This window comes from Haliotis asinina, chromosome 3 (assembly GCF_037392515.1).
Source record: "Haliotis asinina isolate JCU_RB_2024 chromosome 3, JCU_Hal_asi_v2, whole genome shotgun sequence".
Taxonomy (NCBI): domain Eukaryota; kingdom Metazoa; phylum Mollusca; class Gastropoda; order Lepetellida; family Haliotidae; genus Haliotis; species Haliotis asinina.
Genome location: NC_090282.1, coordinates 70,791,302 through 70,808,414, shown reverse-complemented (window position 1 = coordinate 70,808,414; position 17,113 = coordinate 70,791,302). Strand labels below are relative to the sequence as shown.

Below are 17,113 nucleotides of genomic sequence, written 5' to 3'. Positions count from 1 at the left end.
GGTGGTGTTATTGAAGCATGTCCACCTTCAGAGAGCATCACGTGTGTCACTGTCGATATGATGATTGAGCCTAGCGGCATCATCAACATTCTCACCTGTGGTGATCAGATCCATGCTGAGACGCCATTCTCCTGCTGGGGCTTGTCTCTCCCTCAGTCTTCCATTGAGCCCGAGACTCTCAACACAGCATGCAACAAAGTGGCTGAGGCGTGCAAGTCCAGGGGCATTGTGGGATACTACACCATAGACTTTGTCACATTTATTGATGGAAAGACGGTAAGCTTAAAGTTTTGAATCTATGCAATAGGTTGTCACTGTTGTCTAGAATGTTGTCTGTTGTCTAAATGAAGTTAGCAAATCGTGTTAGCCTTATCATGCAATAGCTTATTCAAATACAAAACAGTTTGGAATGCCAGCTCTTTTTCATTTAAAAGCAGGTCTTCTATCTGGTATCTATCAGTTCTGGGTCTCAGCATGAAATGAGCTTCCCGATAATGTGCGTTTTAAATAATTAGTGCTGCCTGATCCGGCGTGTGACAAGGAGTTGACCAGATGTGTGTTGTCATCAATTATTAATCATGCGTTAAAACTACATGGTTGATGACAAAGAAAATTTAATCTAAAATAGTTCAGTATGGGTATATTTTTACATGAAGTAGTATAGGGAATGATAGTCCGAAAACACTTTTCAAAAACCCCTCTAAAAAGCCTCATTTACTAAATGAGGCTTTGGTGGGACCCTTAGCTCTTGATACTATTGCCCCTACTACAAAGCCACGCCATCACGTTTACCGTGACTTGGCAGGCGGTAACACTGTGCCGTACGGTACGATCAATAATTCTTCTCTTACAAACCCCCTACCCGGCCCATCCCTCAAGTAGTACAAGTTAGGTTCGTCGGCTTTCATATCCACTTTATCTATGTTGTAAGTTTTGACCGACCATATAGGATCGGTGGCTCGCTTACGACTATCGCCCCTATGTCATGTTTATATCGATGAAACAGTTTAACGTGAACCGCCTACGATCTCTTTGGTGTTCATAATAAAGGCTTGCTGGGCTTTTTGTATTCCCTGTGCTATGTACTTTTTTTTCTCATCCTCGCTGATAGCAGACTTACGAGACTTGGATCGAATATCTTGTTTCATTCCGTTATATTTTTTGAGTTCAGAGAGGATTGAACTAAACTCCTCTTCTGAGATCTTACTGTCAGAGAGTGCCGTGGAAATTCGCTCACTCACTGTGTTCAGCTTTGCTTCGGCCAGAACCCTGATCTCGTCGTGTTTCAATGCCTTACGATTAAGTCTGCGTGATACTAACTTAAGCGCCAACCCTACCAACCCTGCCACCCCAGCCGTTATTTCAATACCTAGCACTATAGGTGCAGCCACGATGGTGGTTAACAACCCAACGCCTGCCGCCCCTAGTCCCATGCTGGTTGCCATAAGGGTAGTGTCAGCCCCATCCACGATATTGAAAGCTCTATTATATTTTTTACATAGTGCTTTCCGCGTGTCACGGTCTTGTTCTAGTTGACGTTTTACATCACATAACTGCCTCAAGCGGAACCCATCTACGGTTTCTAACGTCTTAGCTACTTCCTCTACGACTGGGTACAGACCCATCCTATAATATATATTTTGAAAGATATTTTAATTGGGGTTCAGTTAAAAATCTATCAATGTATTTGAAGCCTATAAGTTCTAGATTAGTAGTCAGGGCAATAGGTGAGAGGCTAATAAAACTTCCTATACTAATAAAAACCCCACTGGGGCTTATTAAATGGTTTATAGGACCCGTGGTATCCTGTTGTATAACAATACGATAATATTGGTATATGTAAGACCAGTTTATTGACACCCCGGGTAAAATTTGGTGTACTATTGGGAGGTCTCTATCGAATGAATCCGTAAAGAAGACTTCTATGATGAGTGTGAAAGGGGGGGTTATTATTTCAGGATTACTAAATATTAATTTATTTTCGAAGTAAGTTGATAACCCATTTTTGTCGTAACCATCAGATTGTCTGGGTGCTAATCCCCTCTCCGGAATGAAATCCCCGGCCCAGATACCGTTGTTCCTAATCTTAGTGATCCAATTATTTTCGTCTATTGTGATATAAGGTGAGGTGGGTGTTAAGTTGATCAGCCATTTAGGTTTTTTAAAATCTGGTAACGGCACCGGTCTGTACATGTTGTCTTTGAAGTGTAGGATGTAGAATTCATCTTCCTCACCAGGCTGATCGAATCCCTCTGTATCTCCCAGGTCGTTAAGTGTAGTGTTGGGATGATGATTAGTCATTATTATACTATTATGATATAATTTCCAACTGGTTTTCTGATAATAATTCAGGGGTTAACTTTATACCCATGAAGTGTATGTTGTCAGGCAGGAAGATATTGATTAGTGATATCTTGTTTTCTACGATCACGTTGACCCCCTGCAGACTGGTCTTGGAGTCGACACCCACCCGCACGTAAACGTTGCAAACTTGAAACTGGTGTCGTTTCACCCACCCGAGTTTGATCCCCTTCACGATCTCGACATCATTCCCCGATGGTTCCCCTAGGTAGACTTTGATGAACAGTGTTGAGTTTGCCGGTAGACTCTCTAGTATCTTAACCACGCCTTCGAATTCAGACACCAACTGCAATTTCACGTTTTGCATGGCCGGTTTACTCGATAGCATGTGGGCTGCTATAGTGTTGACTGGGCTGACGACTATACTACGTCTCTGAGTTGGGACGTAAGCCACGAGCAGGGTTCCATTGTTTACGACTTTGTTTAGGTGGTTGTCTTTGTTATCCGTGAACACGTAAGGGGAGACGAGTCTAATATTGAGAAACCATTTGTTATCGGGTAACAACACCCACTTGTCATCTTCGGTGAAGACGAGCATATATGGTTTGTTTTTGACGACGGTAGTGCTCTCAACATCGTCTAAGTCGAACAGTTTACCTCCGAATGATGGGTATATTCTCCAGTTGTCATCACCGGTGTTGACGAGGGCGTACTTAGTGTTGGCTGTTGCCCCTGTGGTATCTATCATATCACTTAGGGCTCCACCGGAGGGGATTTCAACGCGTTTGTAAATGTTGTTTTTTAGTTGCAAGGCGTATGATTTACCATCTACTCCGGGAGCGTCGAAACCGCGTGTGTCTCCGAGGTCGGAGATCCCGATATTGACGCATTTTTTCACTCCGGGCCCTTGTGCGCTGGTCATGTTACGTGAAGCGTTAAGCTGAGGTATCCTATATTTACAGGATTATGATTTATATCTAACACCGATATTGTCAGTTCAGGTATGTTGCCCTGGGTTAATCTCTTATACTGCCGTGGTGAAAATGACTCGGTTCTACCGTCGTTGAATTTCTCAGTTTTAACCGGCACTGCTCTCAATATAGTGGAAGGGTGGCCTCCTTGAATGTTGTACGTTGTGCTCACCTGATCGAGATGAATGTACAGCTCTCGGTACGGTACTAGGTCGGGTAACTTCGTGCCTGTGACGGTTGTTGTTGGTTTTATCTCGTCAGGAGACATACCGAGTATCCTCGCTAATGGTCGGCCTAGCCTCAAGGAGGTTCTTCCGTTGTTGATTAACACCACTGTGCCGTTTGAGTCGTTCATCTTGAGTTCGGCTCCCAGGGGTTTGAAGACCTCGTCGTTTAGCGAGCACACGCTGTAGTAACCGTCAGTTATCTGACTGCGAGTTCCACTGACGAACAGCTTATTGTTGCTGATATTAATGTTAGTCCATTGCGGTAGGTAGGTGATATCGCAGAGTGCGACTTCGAGTTGACCTGACGTGTTATCGATCGCGTGCGTCAGCTGAACGGCCTCACCGCTAGTTATTCCTGGAAGTGTTATATACATATTATAATATATGAATTATAAATTATAATATGGATTTAGCACACTTGAAAATCGTGGTGAATGCAGATGGTACTGGGTTTAAAACAACCTTTATTGATATCTTTGAAAAGTATGTCGTGTCCGTTAATAACGCGCAGGCGGTGGTAAACTGGAATCAAAACCCAATGCAGTTTTGGCAGAACCAACTCAACTTTGCTGTGTGGTGTGCGACGACAGGGTCGGGTGTGACACCAGACCATGGTATAGACGAACTGAGTAAGGCAGTTGTTTTGTTTCATATTTATTATCAAACGAGACGAATATTGAAGGAAATAAGTGCTCCTCTTCCCCAAGATAAAGCGTGGAGTATGACGAATAACCCCTATGATAGACGCGCTTATGAACGTATTTGTGGGGAGTTTGAGATTCCAACGAATAAAGACTTTCGCCTTCCTGGTGTGAACCATGGTCTCGGTATAGTTCTCGTGTACTTCTACAGGTCCGGAAAATATTATGCTGGTTCTAAAGATGGTTCATACAACCCACACCGTCATACATTTACAGGCCCCACAACGAATGAACAGATCCATGTCAGCTGTATAAAACAAACAAGTCCTGATGCAGCCACAGCCTGGACTAAAATGATCTCAAAAACATCGAAAGGATTCACTCGTGCTGGTACAATACGCTTGAACGACTCGATTCGAACGTACGTGTGGGCGGTGTTGGGTGCGCAGTCGATGACGCGTTCTAACATCCTCGGTAAGGGAACTGCTTACGACGCTCAGACACAATTCGTTTCCAACGTTGAGGATGCTATCAATTCTCCAGTTGATCTCCCGCGGGCCATCGAACGCTACCAAAACGTGTTAGAATACGCCAGATCGAAAGTCAATTACGTGTTCGGTGTGGGGTTGTACATGGCTCCGAGTGATATGCAACTGAGAATAAAAAAAGTGGTGGGTTATAACAACGAAATAGTCATAGCCACGAAGGATCAAAAGTTGGGTATCAACCCCGATATTAACACCCCCTATATCCCACACACCCAACCACGTGAAAAGGGTATAGTTGCGCCACCACCGGAGCCTAAAGTTCATGTGGAGGTACCCCCGGGGGTTTCCACCACCTATCAGCAGCATATTGATAATAAAACAGCCTTAGTGGTTGGTGGGGTAACTTTGGGACTTATTTGGTTAAAGATTTCTTAGCCGCTACGTACACCAGACCCGCCACGGCGACGATGGCTGCCCACAGGTTTTGACTGAGCCACATGGTAGTTTTAGACAGAGCGCTCAACAACCACGAGACGATGCTACCCAGGATGCCGGGAAGGGCTTCGGCGGCTTTACCAGCTAGTTTAGCTAGACCTTCCCCGAGTTTTTTAATCCAGTCTTTAACACCACCACCGCCACTTGGAGTTCCCCCGCCTCCTGTAGACCCAACAGGGGCACCCCCCACCAGTGACACCACCAAGGTTGATATGATGAAACCCAATGCAGTCAGAATGCTGGCGATGGTGATCCCTTGCTCCCGGAATAATATCCGAATTTTGTTGGCTAAAGTTGTATCCTCGTTCAGTATTCTATCGATTGTTTCCCGAATGCGACTGATCTGGGATCGAAGATGTTCACGATTCGAGGAAGCGGCTTCCAATCGTGTACGTCTCTCGTCTTCTAAATCACGTAGTCGTTCATTGATACGATTCTTCATATCATCGTCGTCAGTTTCGGTGAGTTTGGTTTTTTCCCTAGCGATGTGCTCGTCGATTTCATTCAGTTTCCCCATGTTGTTCACGAGTTCTCCACGCACGCGTTTCACGGCTTCGTCTAAGCCGCGCAGTTCCCTTACCGGAAAGTCAAATCCCGGTAACGGTTTGTCCCAGTAGGTACTCAACAGTTTTTCTATGCTGTCCGAGGCTTCTGTAGCACGCTCTGGCGTCATTTCATCTATAGTGGTGAGGTGGGATCTGGTAGCTTGCAGATCTTCTTTAACGGTCTTAGGTATTGCACCACCGTAATCACGCATGTTTAGATGTTCACGGATAAATTCAGCACCACCATTGCGGCTGGCTAGAGTTGACAAGGCCAGTGGTTTTTTAGTGATCTTGTTAAAGAGGTTAACCTTTGGGGCAGACTTAAGACGTAGAACACCCTTTGTATCAATAAAAAAATCCTTATGGTATCGACCCTGGGGTTCAACGTAGTTTTTATCACTTTTTAAACTTTCGTAATAATCATTTACCGTTGTTTCTAAAAGTTGTTGGCTCAATGGCAAACTAGTAAATGAGGTCTCCTGCTCATCATCGAATGCCTGGGCACTATCGTCCCACATATCATCCATAGGTATGTCTTCATCCATTAGTATTAAAAATATATTTCTTTTATATAACAATGTACGGTAGAAAATTAGATCCTTTCAGAAAATTGAGAGAGCCATTAGGTGCCAGAGCCGTGCGACAGTCGGTGACCATCACCAACAATCCCAGCAAGATAGACCAGAACCAAACTCTGCTGGTTAGATTTCCAAACCTTGGTGAGAATGACCTCATTGTACCAGGCACTGTTCGACTGGCGTTCAATATCACGTTGACCTCCGACAACGACAAACGCGAGCTAGTGCGGAACGTGGGTCGAGCTATCATCAAGAAAACGACAGTCAAGATCAGCGGTAACGAGGTACTGAGCATCGACGACAGCGACGTGTTTCACTGCTACAAGGATCTCTGGAAAAGCGAGAGAGAACGAGTCAATGATGTGTACCAGGGTATCAGCAAATCAACCCGGGCGCGCATAGGATACGTCTTCACGACAGACCAGCAAGACAAGCTATCGGACGGTGAAAAGGCTATCGCTCTAGCATACGGGAATCGATTCTGCGTGCCGCTCGACTTCGAGTTGCTCACGGGACACGCGCCGTTTTACCAGGCCGCGCTGGGTGATAGACTCGAATACGAGCTCACGTTTAACGACTATAGCAAAGTAGTGCGTACGCCGAACGGTGATGAGGCCAGTTATGCCATAGACAACATCTCTCTGGAGTTCGACATGGTCACTAGCCCGGAGCTGGCCAGGCAGGTTCGAAGCCAGTACTCTGGGAAGATGGCCATCCTGTACGATCGCGTACTGAGGCATAGATCAGTCGTGCGAGATAAGAGCGACACTGTGTGGAATATCAACCTGAACGTGCCGGCGCGATCGATGAAAGGTATCCTGGTCGTCCCCGTGGAGGATTATGATCCATTCCGGAGGGACAGCGAAAAGTTTTTCAACCCCGAGATTGAAAAGGTGGAAGTGACTATCGAGGGCGTGCCCAACCAGCTGTTCAGTCATGGTATGAGACCACACCAGCAGTGGGATGAGATAAAAAAGCTACCAGTGGGGGATTATATAACAAAGGACCTGGACCTCGGCTCCGTGCAGATCGGTGAATACCTGACCACCAAGTACGCCCTATGGTTGGACATGCGATCCACGGATGATGATAAACTGCACGGTAGCGGGCGTCGTATAGATAACGGTAGCGAAGGGATAACCATCCAGATTAATAAAAAGGCCCAAACCGTTGGTAAGTTGAAATTATATCTGTACGTAATTATGGACGCGCAACTTAATATAGACAATGGGAGATTCGTGCAAGCCATCTACTAGTGGGGGTCTCCCCCACCTACCCACTGACCCACACTGCGCTATCATATGCGGGCAGACTGGCTGTGGGAAGACCGTTTTCGTGTTGGATATGTTGGAGGGTTACTACAAGGATGTGTTCGATAACATCGTTATCATGTGCCCTACTCTGGGCATGAATAAAACGTACGCGCGACCTTGGGTGATGACGGACCCGGACGTACACAAAATCGACCCTGGAACACGCCTGCAGGACTGGTTGAAAGCTCTTCACGAGAAATTTAAAGGGGAACCGACGCTGTTCATACTGGACGACTGCAGCGCTAATCGCGAGATAACAAAAAAGAGAGACATGCTATCGTACCTGGCCTTCTCCGGCCGGCATGCAAATCACAGCGTCTGGGTGCTAACGCAGAAGTTCAACTCGGTGTTGAAAGACCTCAGGGAGCAGACGCGATGGGTGGCCTTATTTCACTGCAAGGACAGGGATTCGTTCGAGGAGTGTTTGAGAGAGAACGATGTGATGAGTAAATTAGAACGGGAACGGGTAAAGAAACAGCTCGCTGAAACTAAACACGCTAAGCTCGTACTAAAGACCGACCAACCAGTAGCATATATAGTTTGCTAAGCAAAGCTAAGCAAAGCTAAGCAAAGCTAAGCAAATGCTAAGCATAGCTATGATATTTGAAGTATTTGTCGTGTGCAACTTAACTTTCATTTCTCTGTGTTTTGTCTGCATCGGGTATTATATAGTTAAAACTAAATCTTACTTGTTATATTATAAGATGGAGTGTGAGGAATTGCTCGAACAATTGTCTGTGGAGGGTTCCCCAACTGGGGATTCCCCCAAGCGAGAGAAACTGGTGGCGTTGGCTGTTGGCGGCAAAGCCAAACATTACTTTGGAGACTACACTCCAGATAAAATTAACAAAATGTCAGCCGAAGAAATCGATAAGCTGTACGCTAGATACGAGGCCCGGCTCGGAGCAGAAATGACAAAGACAATAGGATCGGCTATGACCCAGATATACACCGGTATTGTATCACAATTCCTTCCCATTCCACCAGAGCGCCGACTTTACCTGTGGGAGGACCTAGATAAAGACCCTTTTATCGAACACGCCGTGAGCTCTATCAGCTGCGGGCTGTACCACAAATATGGTATGTTGTTGGCTCCAGTGACGGCGGCGATTATCACGGCAAAACATTGCCAATTTGAGAGAAAGAATAATAATAATAGTATAGATGGATGCTGCACAGGAAACCCCAGTGGAGGTACCCCCAACAGTGATGGAGGAGACCCCACCCCCAACAGTGACCCCTTCAGTGGAGGTACCTCCAACAGTAACCAGACAGAAGAATCCTAAGAGAGTAGCTGCCGGTAAAAAACGGTGGTGTAACCAACATAAAGTGACCAACCCAACCCGACTGTTGTTGGCTGTAGGCGTAACTGCTGCCGTGGTTATAACATGGTTATACACCTCCCACAGTGAGCCACAACCCAACAGTGAGAACAGTGAGGGTATGGGGGTATCCCCCATGGTAGACCCGCATATCATGTTATAATTTAAAATATTTTATATCATATACATAATGTCTGAGGGGAAAACGTTCGTCAACGACGCATACCACGCCACAGTGGTAGCCAGTCTAGCCGTAGGGTACGCTCGGTTGACTAAAATGGTGCTTAAACAACCAACTATCAAGCTAGATTTCAACCTGCAGGATATGGGTATGCTCATAATGAACCTTGGTATGGCGATGGCCACAAAAGACATCCTAGTAAAACAAGGAATAATACCTGATAATATAATGAAATAAATATAGGGATGGCCACGATAGCTATGATGGTTGGTGGGGCGTTAGTGAATGCCCTGGCATTTTCCGGGAGTAATTTCCTCTTCTCGAAACTACGAGATGATCACGCGGCTGAAATACAGGAAGAAAGGAAGCGACACGATCTCGCTACTGAGAAATTACAAAGAGCACAGGCCGAGTACGCTAAAAAACGCCTCCAGAGGCTCGATTTCATTAACGAACAACTCCAGCGTGAAAACCATGCCGTTCAAACATTCAACGATGTCGATGAAGCAATGAAAGAATACTACCTACTAACTGGTAAACGATTGGAAGCGCTCAATGAACCCACACTCGCTCAGTACTACACACCATCCAAGGGACAAATGAATCGTGAACTGGGCTTCATAGTGTTGGGTATAGCAGCTACTGCGTTGGTTGCTAAGCAATTAAACTAAAATACCTATATAAGTAAACATGAGACCCGCTCCATACCGATGTGAATATATACTTATGGGGAAGACCGAGGCCTGTGGTAGGAAATGCAGGAATCAGGGGTTCTGTTGTTTCCATATGGGAAGTCCTAACTACACGTGTTCTGTGTGTGGTATCGGGGTTAAAGGGCACTACTGTTTATGTAAAGCTCACGGAGCGAACGTAGTCAGACATCAACTCATATACGAGAATAAAAAAGACTACATAAAAGAACGTAGGCGACTGCTCAAGATAAAATCCAATTAGAGATTGGTTCTCTTAGGTGTAAACATGTCTACTGTACATTCTTGAATATGGAAGCCTATCTTACGGTAAAACAATTAAAAGCTATAGCAAAACAGCTTGGATGCCGGCGTTATTCAAAACTGGGGAGAGCCGGGTTAATCGAATTGTTATCAAATAACCAAACACTGATCGATGCCTACATAGATTCACACAAGCTGTTGGAAGACTTACGAGAATTGTGGCCAACAAACCGAGTTTGGTTAATAAGTGATTACAAGAAATAAAATATTTTTTATCAAGAGTGGAGGAGTTACCTCCCCTTACTGTGAACCAATTAGACATTAGTTCTCTTAGGTGTAAACACAATGACTACTGTGCGCGAGCTCAAGAGGGTCGCAAAACAGAGAGGTGTTATCGGGTATTCTAGAATGCGGAAGCCAGCATTGTTGAGATTACTAGGTTTAGAAGTCCCTCCTACGGTAAAACAGTTAAAAGCTCAAGCGAAACAGCTTGGATACACGGGTTATTCAAAATTGGGGAAAGCCGGGTTAACCGCATTGTTATCACATACCCCCGTAGCACGTCCCACTGTAAAACAACTGAAAACCGAGGCACACGATTTGGGTTTAGGCGGGTATTCTCGTATGAGAAAACCACAGCTTTTAGAATTATTACGACAGAATAGAGCTATTGACCTACAGTTCGTGTGCACTAAGCACGCTGTAGGCAACTATTTGGGAAGTTGGCGCATGCACGTCGATAGAAACATAGACATTACAGATATTAAGCCTCTGATAGCTGATAAGGTCAACCAGGAACTAAATAATCTAGGAAGTATCAAGTTTCAGATCACAGTGAAAATGTCACTCGATAAACAGGTTGGGAGTACCACTGAGTATGTTCAACCTTACTTCCGAGGTAAACAAGAGGTCGTCACACATGCAGAGACCATTGACACATCAATCGATAATAGTTTTCAGCAGATACGAGAATACCTAGAACGCTACACACACATGGGGTCCGGGTGGGCTGTAGATAAAATCGATAATGTCTATCTAGATATAGCTAAATACGTGCCGTTCAGAGGTGGGTCATACCTAGCCTTGCCTCCCTACTATAAGAACAAACAAGCCATAGTAAACGTTAAGAATAGAGGAAACGATTGCTTGAGGTTATCTATCAGGTCAGCCTTATTTCCAGCTGCCACTAATCCGAACAGGCCTTCTAATTATCCACAGGACGATGGGCTCAACTGGGATGGTATAGATGAACCCACCCCAATATCCCAGATCACTAAAGTAGAAAAACAGAATAATCTGGCTATAAATGTCTTTGGGCACGAAGGTAATACAACAATAATACACAGGGTCAGCCCGGTGAAGGATTGTCAAGTTATTAATTTATTCATGATTCAAAAAGGTGAAACGTATCACTACACGTGGATAAAACATCTCAGCCGGTTGTTGCACGACCAGTCGAAACACGTTGGGGAAAAACATTTTTGTGTACGATGCCTACACTGTTTCAGTCGGGCTGATTTATTAGAATCCCACCTGGAGGATTGCCAAGGTGTTGGGCAGACGGCCATACGAGTCGACATGCCTAAGGAAGGTGAAAATATCCTAAAATTCGACAATCACAAGAATCAAATGTCTGTGCCTTATATTATATACGCCGACTTCGAAGCCTTAGTGGCTGCCGCCGGCGAGGCTCCCAGTGGTGCCTTCACACAAAAAACACAAGAGCATAAAGCCTGTTCGTTTGGATACATTGTCGTCCGTTGTGACGGGGAAACGAAAGCTCCGGTAGTGTATAGGGGTCCTGACGCGGCTGAAAGGTTTCTAAAGTGCTTGCAGGAGGAAGAAAAATTTATTAGGAATGCATTGTATAGAATCGCTCCCATGCGTATGACCAGAGCCGACAAGATAGCTCACGCCAGTAGCACTAACTGTCACGTGTGCGACTCGCCACTTAACGGTGATTCGGTGAGAGATCACTGCCACATAACTGGTAAGTATAGAGGTGCCGCTCACAACGCGTGCAACCTCAAGCTTAAAATCAACCCTAAGACAATAAACATCCCCGTTGTCTTTCACAACTTGAGAGGATACGACTCTCACTTGATCATGCAGGCCATCGCGAAAATCGATGGTAATATATCATGCATTCCCAACAACATGGAGAGATACATCTCCTTCAGCTTAAACGGACTTAGGTTCATTGACTCGTTTCAATTCCTCCTGTCGTCACTCGACAGTCTGGTCAAGGCCAACAATACCTTCCCTATCACCGATCGATACACAGACGCCGAGACTAGACACCTGCTCATGAGGAAGGGCGTATACCCATATGAGTACATGGATAGCTGGGCTAAGTTCACAGAGACCAGACTACCTCCTATCGACTGCTTTTATAGCAAGCTGAATGAGGCGTCCGTCTCACGAGACGATTACTCGCACGCGATTAACGTATGGAATAAACTGGGTTGTAAGAACCTTGGCGATTATCACGACCTGTACTTGAGGACAGATGTACTGCTGTTAGCCGACGTGTTTGAAACGTTCAGGCGGACCTGTTTAAAGCAGTATAAACTCGACCCCGCATGGTATTACACCAGCCCAGGTCTGTCGTGGGACGCCTTGCTTAAAAAGACAGGAGTTAATTTAGAATTGCTCACAGATTACAACATGCACCTATTCATTGAGAAAGGCTTGCGAGGTGGGATTTCCATGGCATCCAAACGATACGCGAAAGCAAATAATCAATACGTGAAAGGTTACGATCCTAACAAACCAACCAATCACATTCTATACCTCGACGCAAATAACCTGTACGGCTGGGCCATGAGCCAGTATCTACCTACAGGAGGATTCGAATGGGTACCAAACATTGATATTATGAGCATTGCACCAGATTCGAACAAAGGGTATATCCTCGAAGTTGACTTAGAGTATCCCAATGAATTACACACATCGCACAACAGCTATCCCCTTGCACCCGAACGTATGAGGGTTAACCCAGACTGGATGTCTGAGTACCAACATAACTTGTCAGGTGGTCGTGTGGCGGACGTTGAGAAACTCGTGCCTAACTTAATGAATAAGACCAAGTACATAGTTCACTATCGCAACCTACAGCTGTACCTGTCATTGGGTATGAGGCTGACCAAAATACACAGGGTGCTCATGTTCGACCAGAGCCCATGGATGGAGCCCTACATCAGAATGAACACAGACCTACGAAAAAAAGCCACCAGTGATTTTGAGAAAAATCTCTACAAGCTCATGAACAACTCGGTGTTTGGTAAGACTATGGAAAACCTGAGGAAACGCGTAACCGTGAAACTGGTTAGATCTAGTGAGGAAGACAAGCTCAGGAAATTGATAGCCAGTCCGGCATTCAACCGTAATAAAATATTCACAGACGACCTAGTTGCCATACACATGAAGAAAAGCCACATAAAATTCAACCGACCTGTTTACGTTGGGATGAGTATCCTCGATTTATCCAAACACCTGATGTACGACTTTTACTACAACGAGCTCAAGAAACAGTACGGCGACAGGTGCGAAGTGCTGTACACTGACACGGATTCCCTGCTGATGGAGGTTCGAACTGAGGACGTGTACGAGGACATGAAAAAACACATCGATTTATACGACACCAGCGACTATCCTAAGACCCATACTATACACAGCACGGTAAATAAAAAGGTCCTAGGTAAGATGAAGGACGAGTGTGCTGGCACGCCAATAGCTGAGTACATAGGTTTGAGGCCTAAGATGTACTCCATATTGAAAGCCGACAATAGTGAGATCCGAAAAGCTAAAGGGGTTAAGAAGTATGTGGTGAAACAACACATCAAACACGCCAGATTCAAGGAGGCCCTGTTCAAGACCCGTACCTTTAGGCATAAGATGAACACGCTTAGAAGTGATGGACATAAGATATACGGACTGACTATAAACAAGACGTCCCTATCGCCTATGGACACGAAACGTTGGATAGCTATTGATGGTATAAACACATACGCGTATGGACATGAAAAAATTTGAGGCTATTTATTACAGCCCGCGTGGATATTGGAAAGGAGCTAGCGCAGTAGATAAGCTATCTAAAATGGCACGAGTATCACCAGAGAAAGCCAAAGCGTGGCTTGAAAAACAAGCCCTGTGGCAGATCTATTTGCCGGCGCCACGCTACGTACCTAGAAGGAGTTTCGGAATTAACATACCTAATAGCATTCACCAGGCAGACCTACTGTTCCTACCTCATGATAAGAGGTACAAGTATGCCTTAACCGTAGTGGACGTAGCCAGTCGTTACAAGGAAGCCGAACCCTTGACCACGAAAGATTCGGCCAAAGTAGCCAAAGGATTAGAACGCATATACAAACGCAGCCCGCTGACTTGGCCAACAGAGCTGCAAGTTGATCCAGGACGGGAGTTCATGGGTGCCGTTTCACAACTGCTAGCCAAACACGATACAAAGGTCAGACGTGGCACGGCCGGAGCCCATCGCAGCCAAGCTATAGTTGAGAGATTTAATAGGACTTTGGCTGAGCGCTTGTTCGGCCATCAATATGCTAGGGAAATGACAACCACTGGAAAACGATCGACTGAATGGGTAGCGAGGTTACCCGAGGTGGTGTCGGCAATCAACCATGAAGTAACCCGGCTCACTGGTAAGAAACCGGCAGACGCTATCAAACTAAAATCAGTGTTAGCAGAGTCGTCTGCTCCATTGCGTGGAAAGGAGAAACAGATACCAGATAGGGCCTTAGTTAGGTATCTATACCAGCCGGGGGAACACGAGGGCGATAGCCGTAAGCGAGCCACCGATCCTATATGGTCGGTCAAAACTTACAACATAGATAAAGTGGATATGAAATCCGACGAACCTAACTTGTACTACTTGAGGGATGGGCCGGGTAGGGGATTTGTAAGAGAAGAATTATTGATCGTACCGTACGGCACAGTGTTACCGCCTGCCAAGTCACGGTAAACGTGATGGCGTGGCTTTGTAGTAGGGGCAATAGTAGCAAGAGCTAAGGGTCCCACCAAAGCCTCATTTAGTAAATGAGGCTTTTTAGAGGGGTTTTTGAAAAGTGTTTTCGGACTATCATTCCCTATACTACTCATGAAATTAGTGAGTAGTGTCGAAGTAATTGAGAGAACAATGTGATACAAGAACTTATATAAGCATGACTAGTTCTAGGTACCAATGACAGCCATACAATGCGGCACAGTGTCTAAAGCAGATTATTTCTTCAGTCCTGTTGAGTACTGGTTTAGAAAGCTTCTGCTGTAATGTAATTAACAGCCATTTGGAAACTTGAGTCACACACTTCTGTAGGGAGTTTATCAGGCTGTTTCTTTTAAAACATACATTGTTGATGTTCAGTATGTTAGTAACTGTAATTCAACACGTTTAGTTACATTAGGAAGGAACATGAAATTTTCCTGATATGTTACTGAACATTACATTTATTAACAATTTAAACGGGAACATACTAAGACAGCTATTCCATACAGCAAATATAATACAAATTCAGGCTAACAATTGATTGGGTATCACATATTCAGAAATGTCATTCATGAGGTGCAGCAACAAACAAGGTTTGGTCAAGGGGAGGTAACTCTACCCGAGGGTCAGTATCACAACTTGCCCCAAGCCTGATGTTTTGTTGTCTGATGATCAATTAGTGACATGATGAGAAGTTGTTTTGTACTGATTTGATAATCCATGTTGTTATGTCTGTGGAACACTCCCATGTTTATCTTTTCCTGTTTGTTCAGATGGAACAGAAGCTATGGGCACTGGACTTGAGTCTACGCTACAGCGACACCCTGGCCATGTTCCAGCTGGCGTCCTACGTCACGTCGGGCTCCCTCGACACCACCACACATACACTCAACGTCTCACCAAGCAAGACAGACAAGAAACCCAAGCGCCGGAGACTGCAAGGGCAGGAGGAGGTTAGTACTTACCTTCATTTGTACATACATTTATCATAGATAACCTAATGTTTGGATTAGAAAGCCATAGTAAACTTAGTGCACCTAGAGTTGTATACTCCCAAGGAAGTTGAGATTGCTAATACGATGTACCATTGAGATTTACATCCAATGATCAATGGAAAAAAATACCAGCATCAAATTGAGCAAGCACTAGTTGCATGGCTATGTCTTGTAATAATATAATAATAACATAAAGGATAGTGCAAATAATGGATTAAGCAAATCTGATAATCTAAAATTCTGATGATTATGTAAATGAGATGACCTGTCAAGAACTACTTTAAGCCACATATATCTGAAATCGATCTATCTTTGTCATCTGAGCCCAGTTTTGAGGGTCACGCTGAGATCCCAAACCAGACCTTTACATTACAATATTACACTGATGTTAGTTGTACCTGTTGTAAATCTGGAGTACAACTGCCAGATGTGTCAATGACTTGAAGTTCTATCTCTGTGCAGGCCTTGCCTAGTTCTACTCGCTATGCTGTGATGAGTACACGTCTGCTCCACACCAACCTGGCAGTCGTCCATTACAGTGTGTTCTTCCAGATGTGTCGAGCTCACGGTATAGGATATGACATCAAGGTACGTTGTCGTTGTGACACAGACAAATATTATGGTCTTCAAAAATGTAAAATATATTTATGTGTGTAAAAATCAGCTGAGAAATGCAAGTCTTCTTTTTGACTCAGCAGTGAGCATTGTTAGTGTCTCAATCTGCAACTAATGATCCATGAACTGTAGGGCTGGGACAGGTAACACGGATACCCAGACAGGTGAGCAATGAGTTGGACCAGGGTACCCGTCTAATAATACCTGGTCGTGTAATGATCATGTGATTTTTAATAGATTAAACAACATAATTTGTTATTCTTTCATGCTAAAAAGGTCGTATTGTCTTTGAAGATTTAGACAAAACGTCAGTGACTTCTTTTGAACATAATACATGGTGAAGATATTGACAAAACTCCAAAGTTTTCTGGAGAATATGTTGCTATTTTATACAAATTTGATGTCAAGTATTAACATTATGAGTATCCAGATAGGGTAGGGTAATGGAAGTAGGGTTCCCAGGTAGAAACTTTGGACCCGTCC

General features: G+C 44.6%; 1 protein-coding gene across 1 annotated transcript in view; it reads left to right on the top strand.

The window, feature by feature from the left end:
- The window catches only part of LOC137278404 (IQ domain-containing protein H-like), a 41,009-nt gene that overhangs the window by 19,427 nt on the left and 4,469 nt on the right, over positions 1-17,113 (top strand). The window contains exons 18-20 of the mRNA XM_067810705.1: positions 2-276; positions 15,794-15,973; positions 16,478-16,603. Coding sequence (XP_067666806.1) covers positions 2-276; positions 15,794-15,973; positions 16,478-16,603 — 581 coding nt within the window. The remainder of the gene's footprint in view (position 1; positions 277-15,793; positions 15,974-16,477; positions 16,604-17,113) is intronic.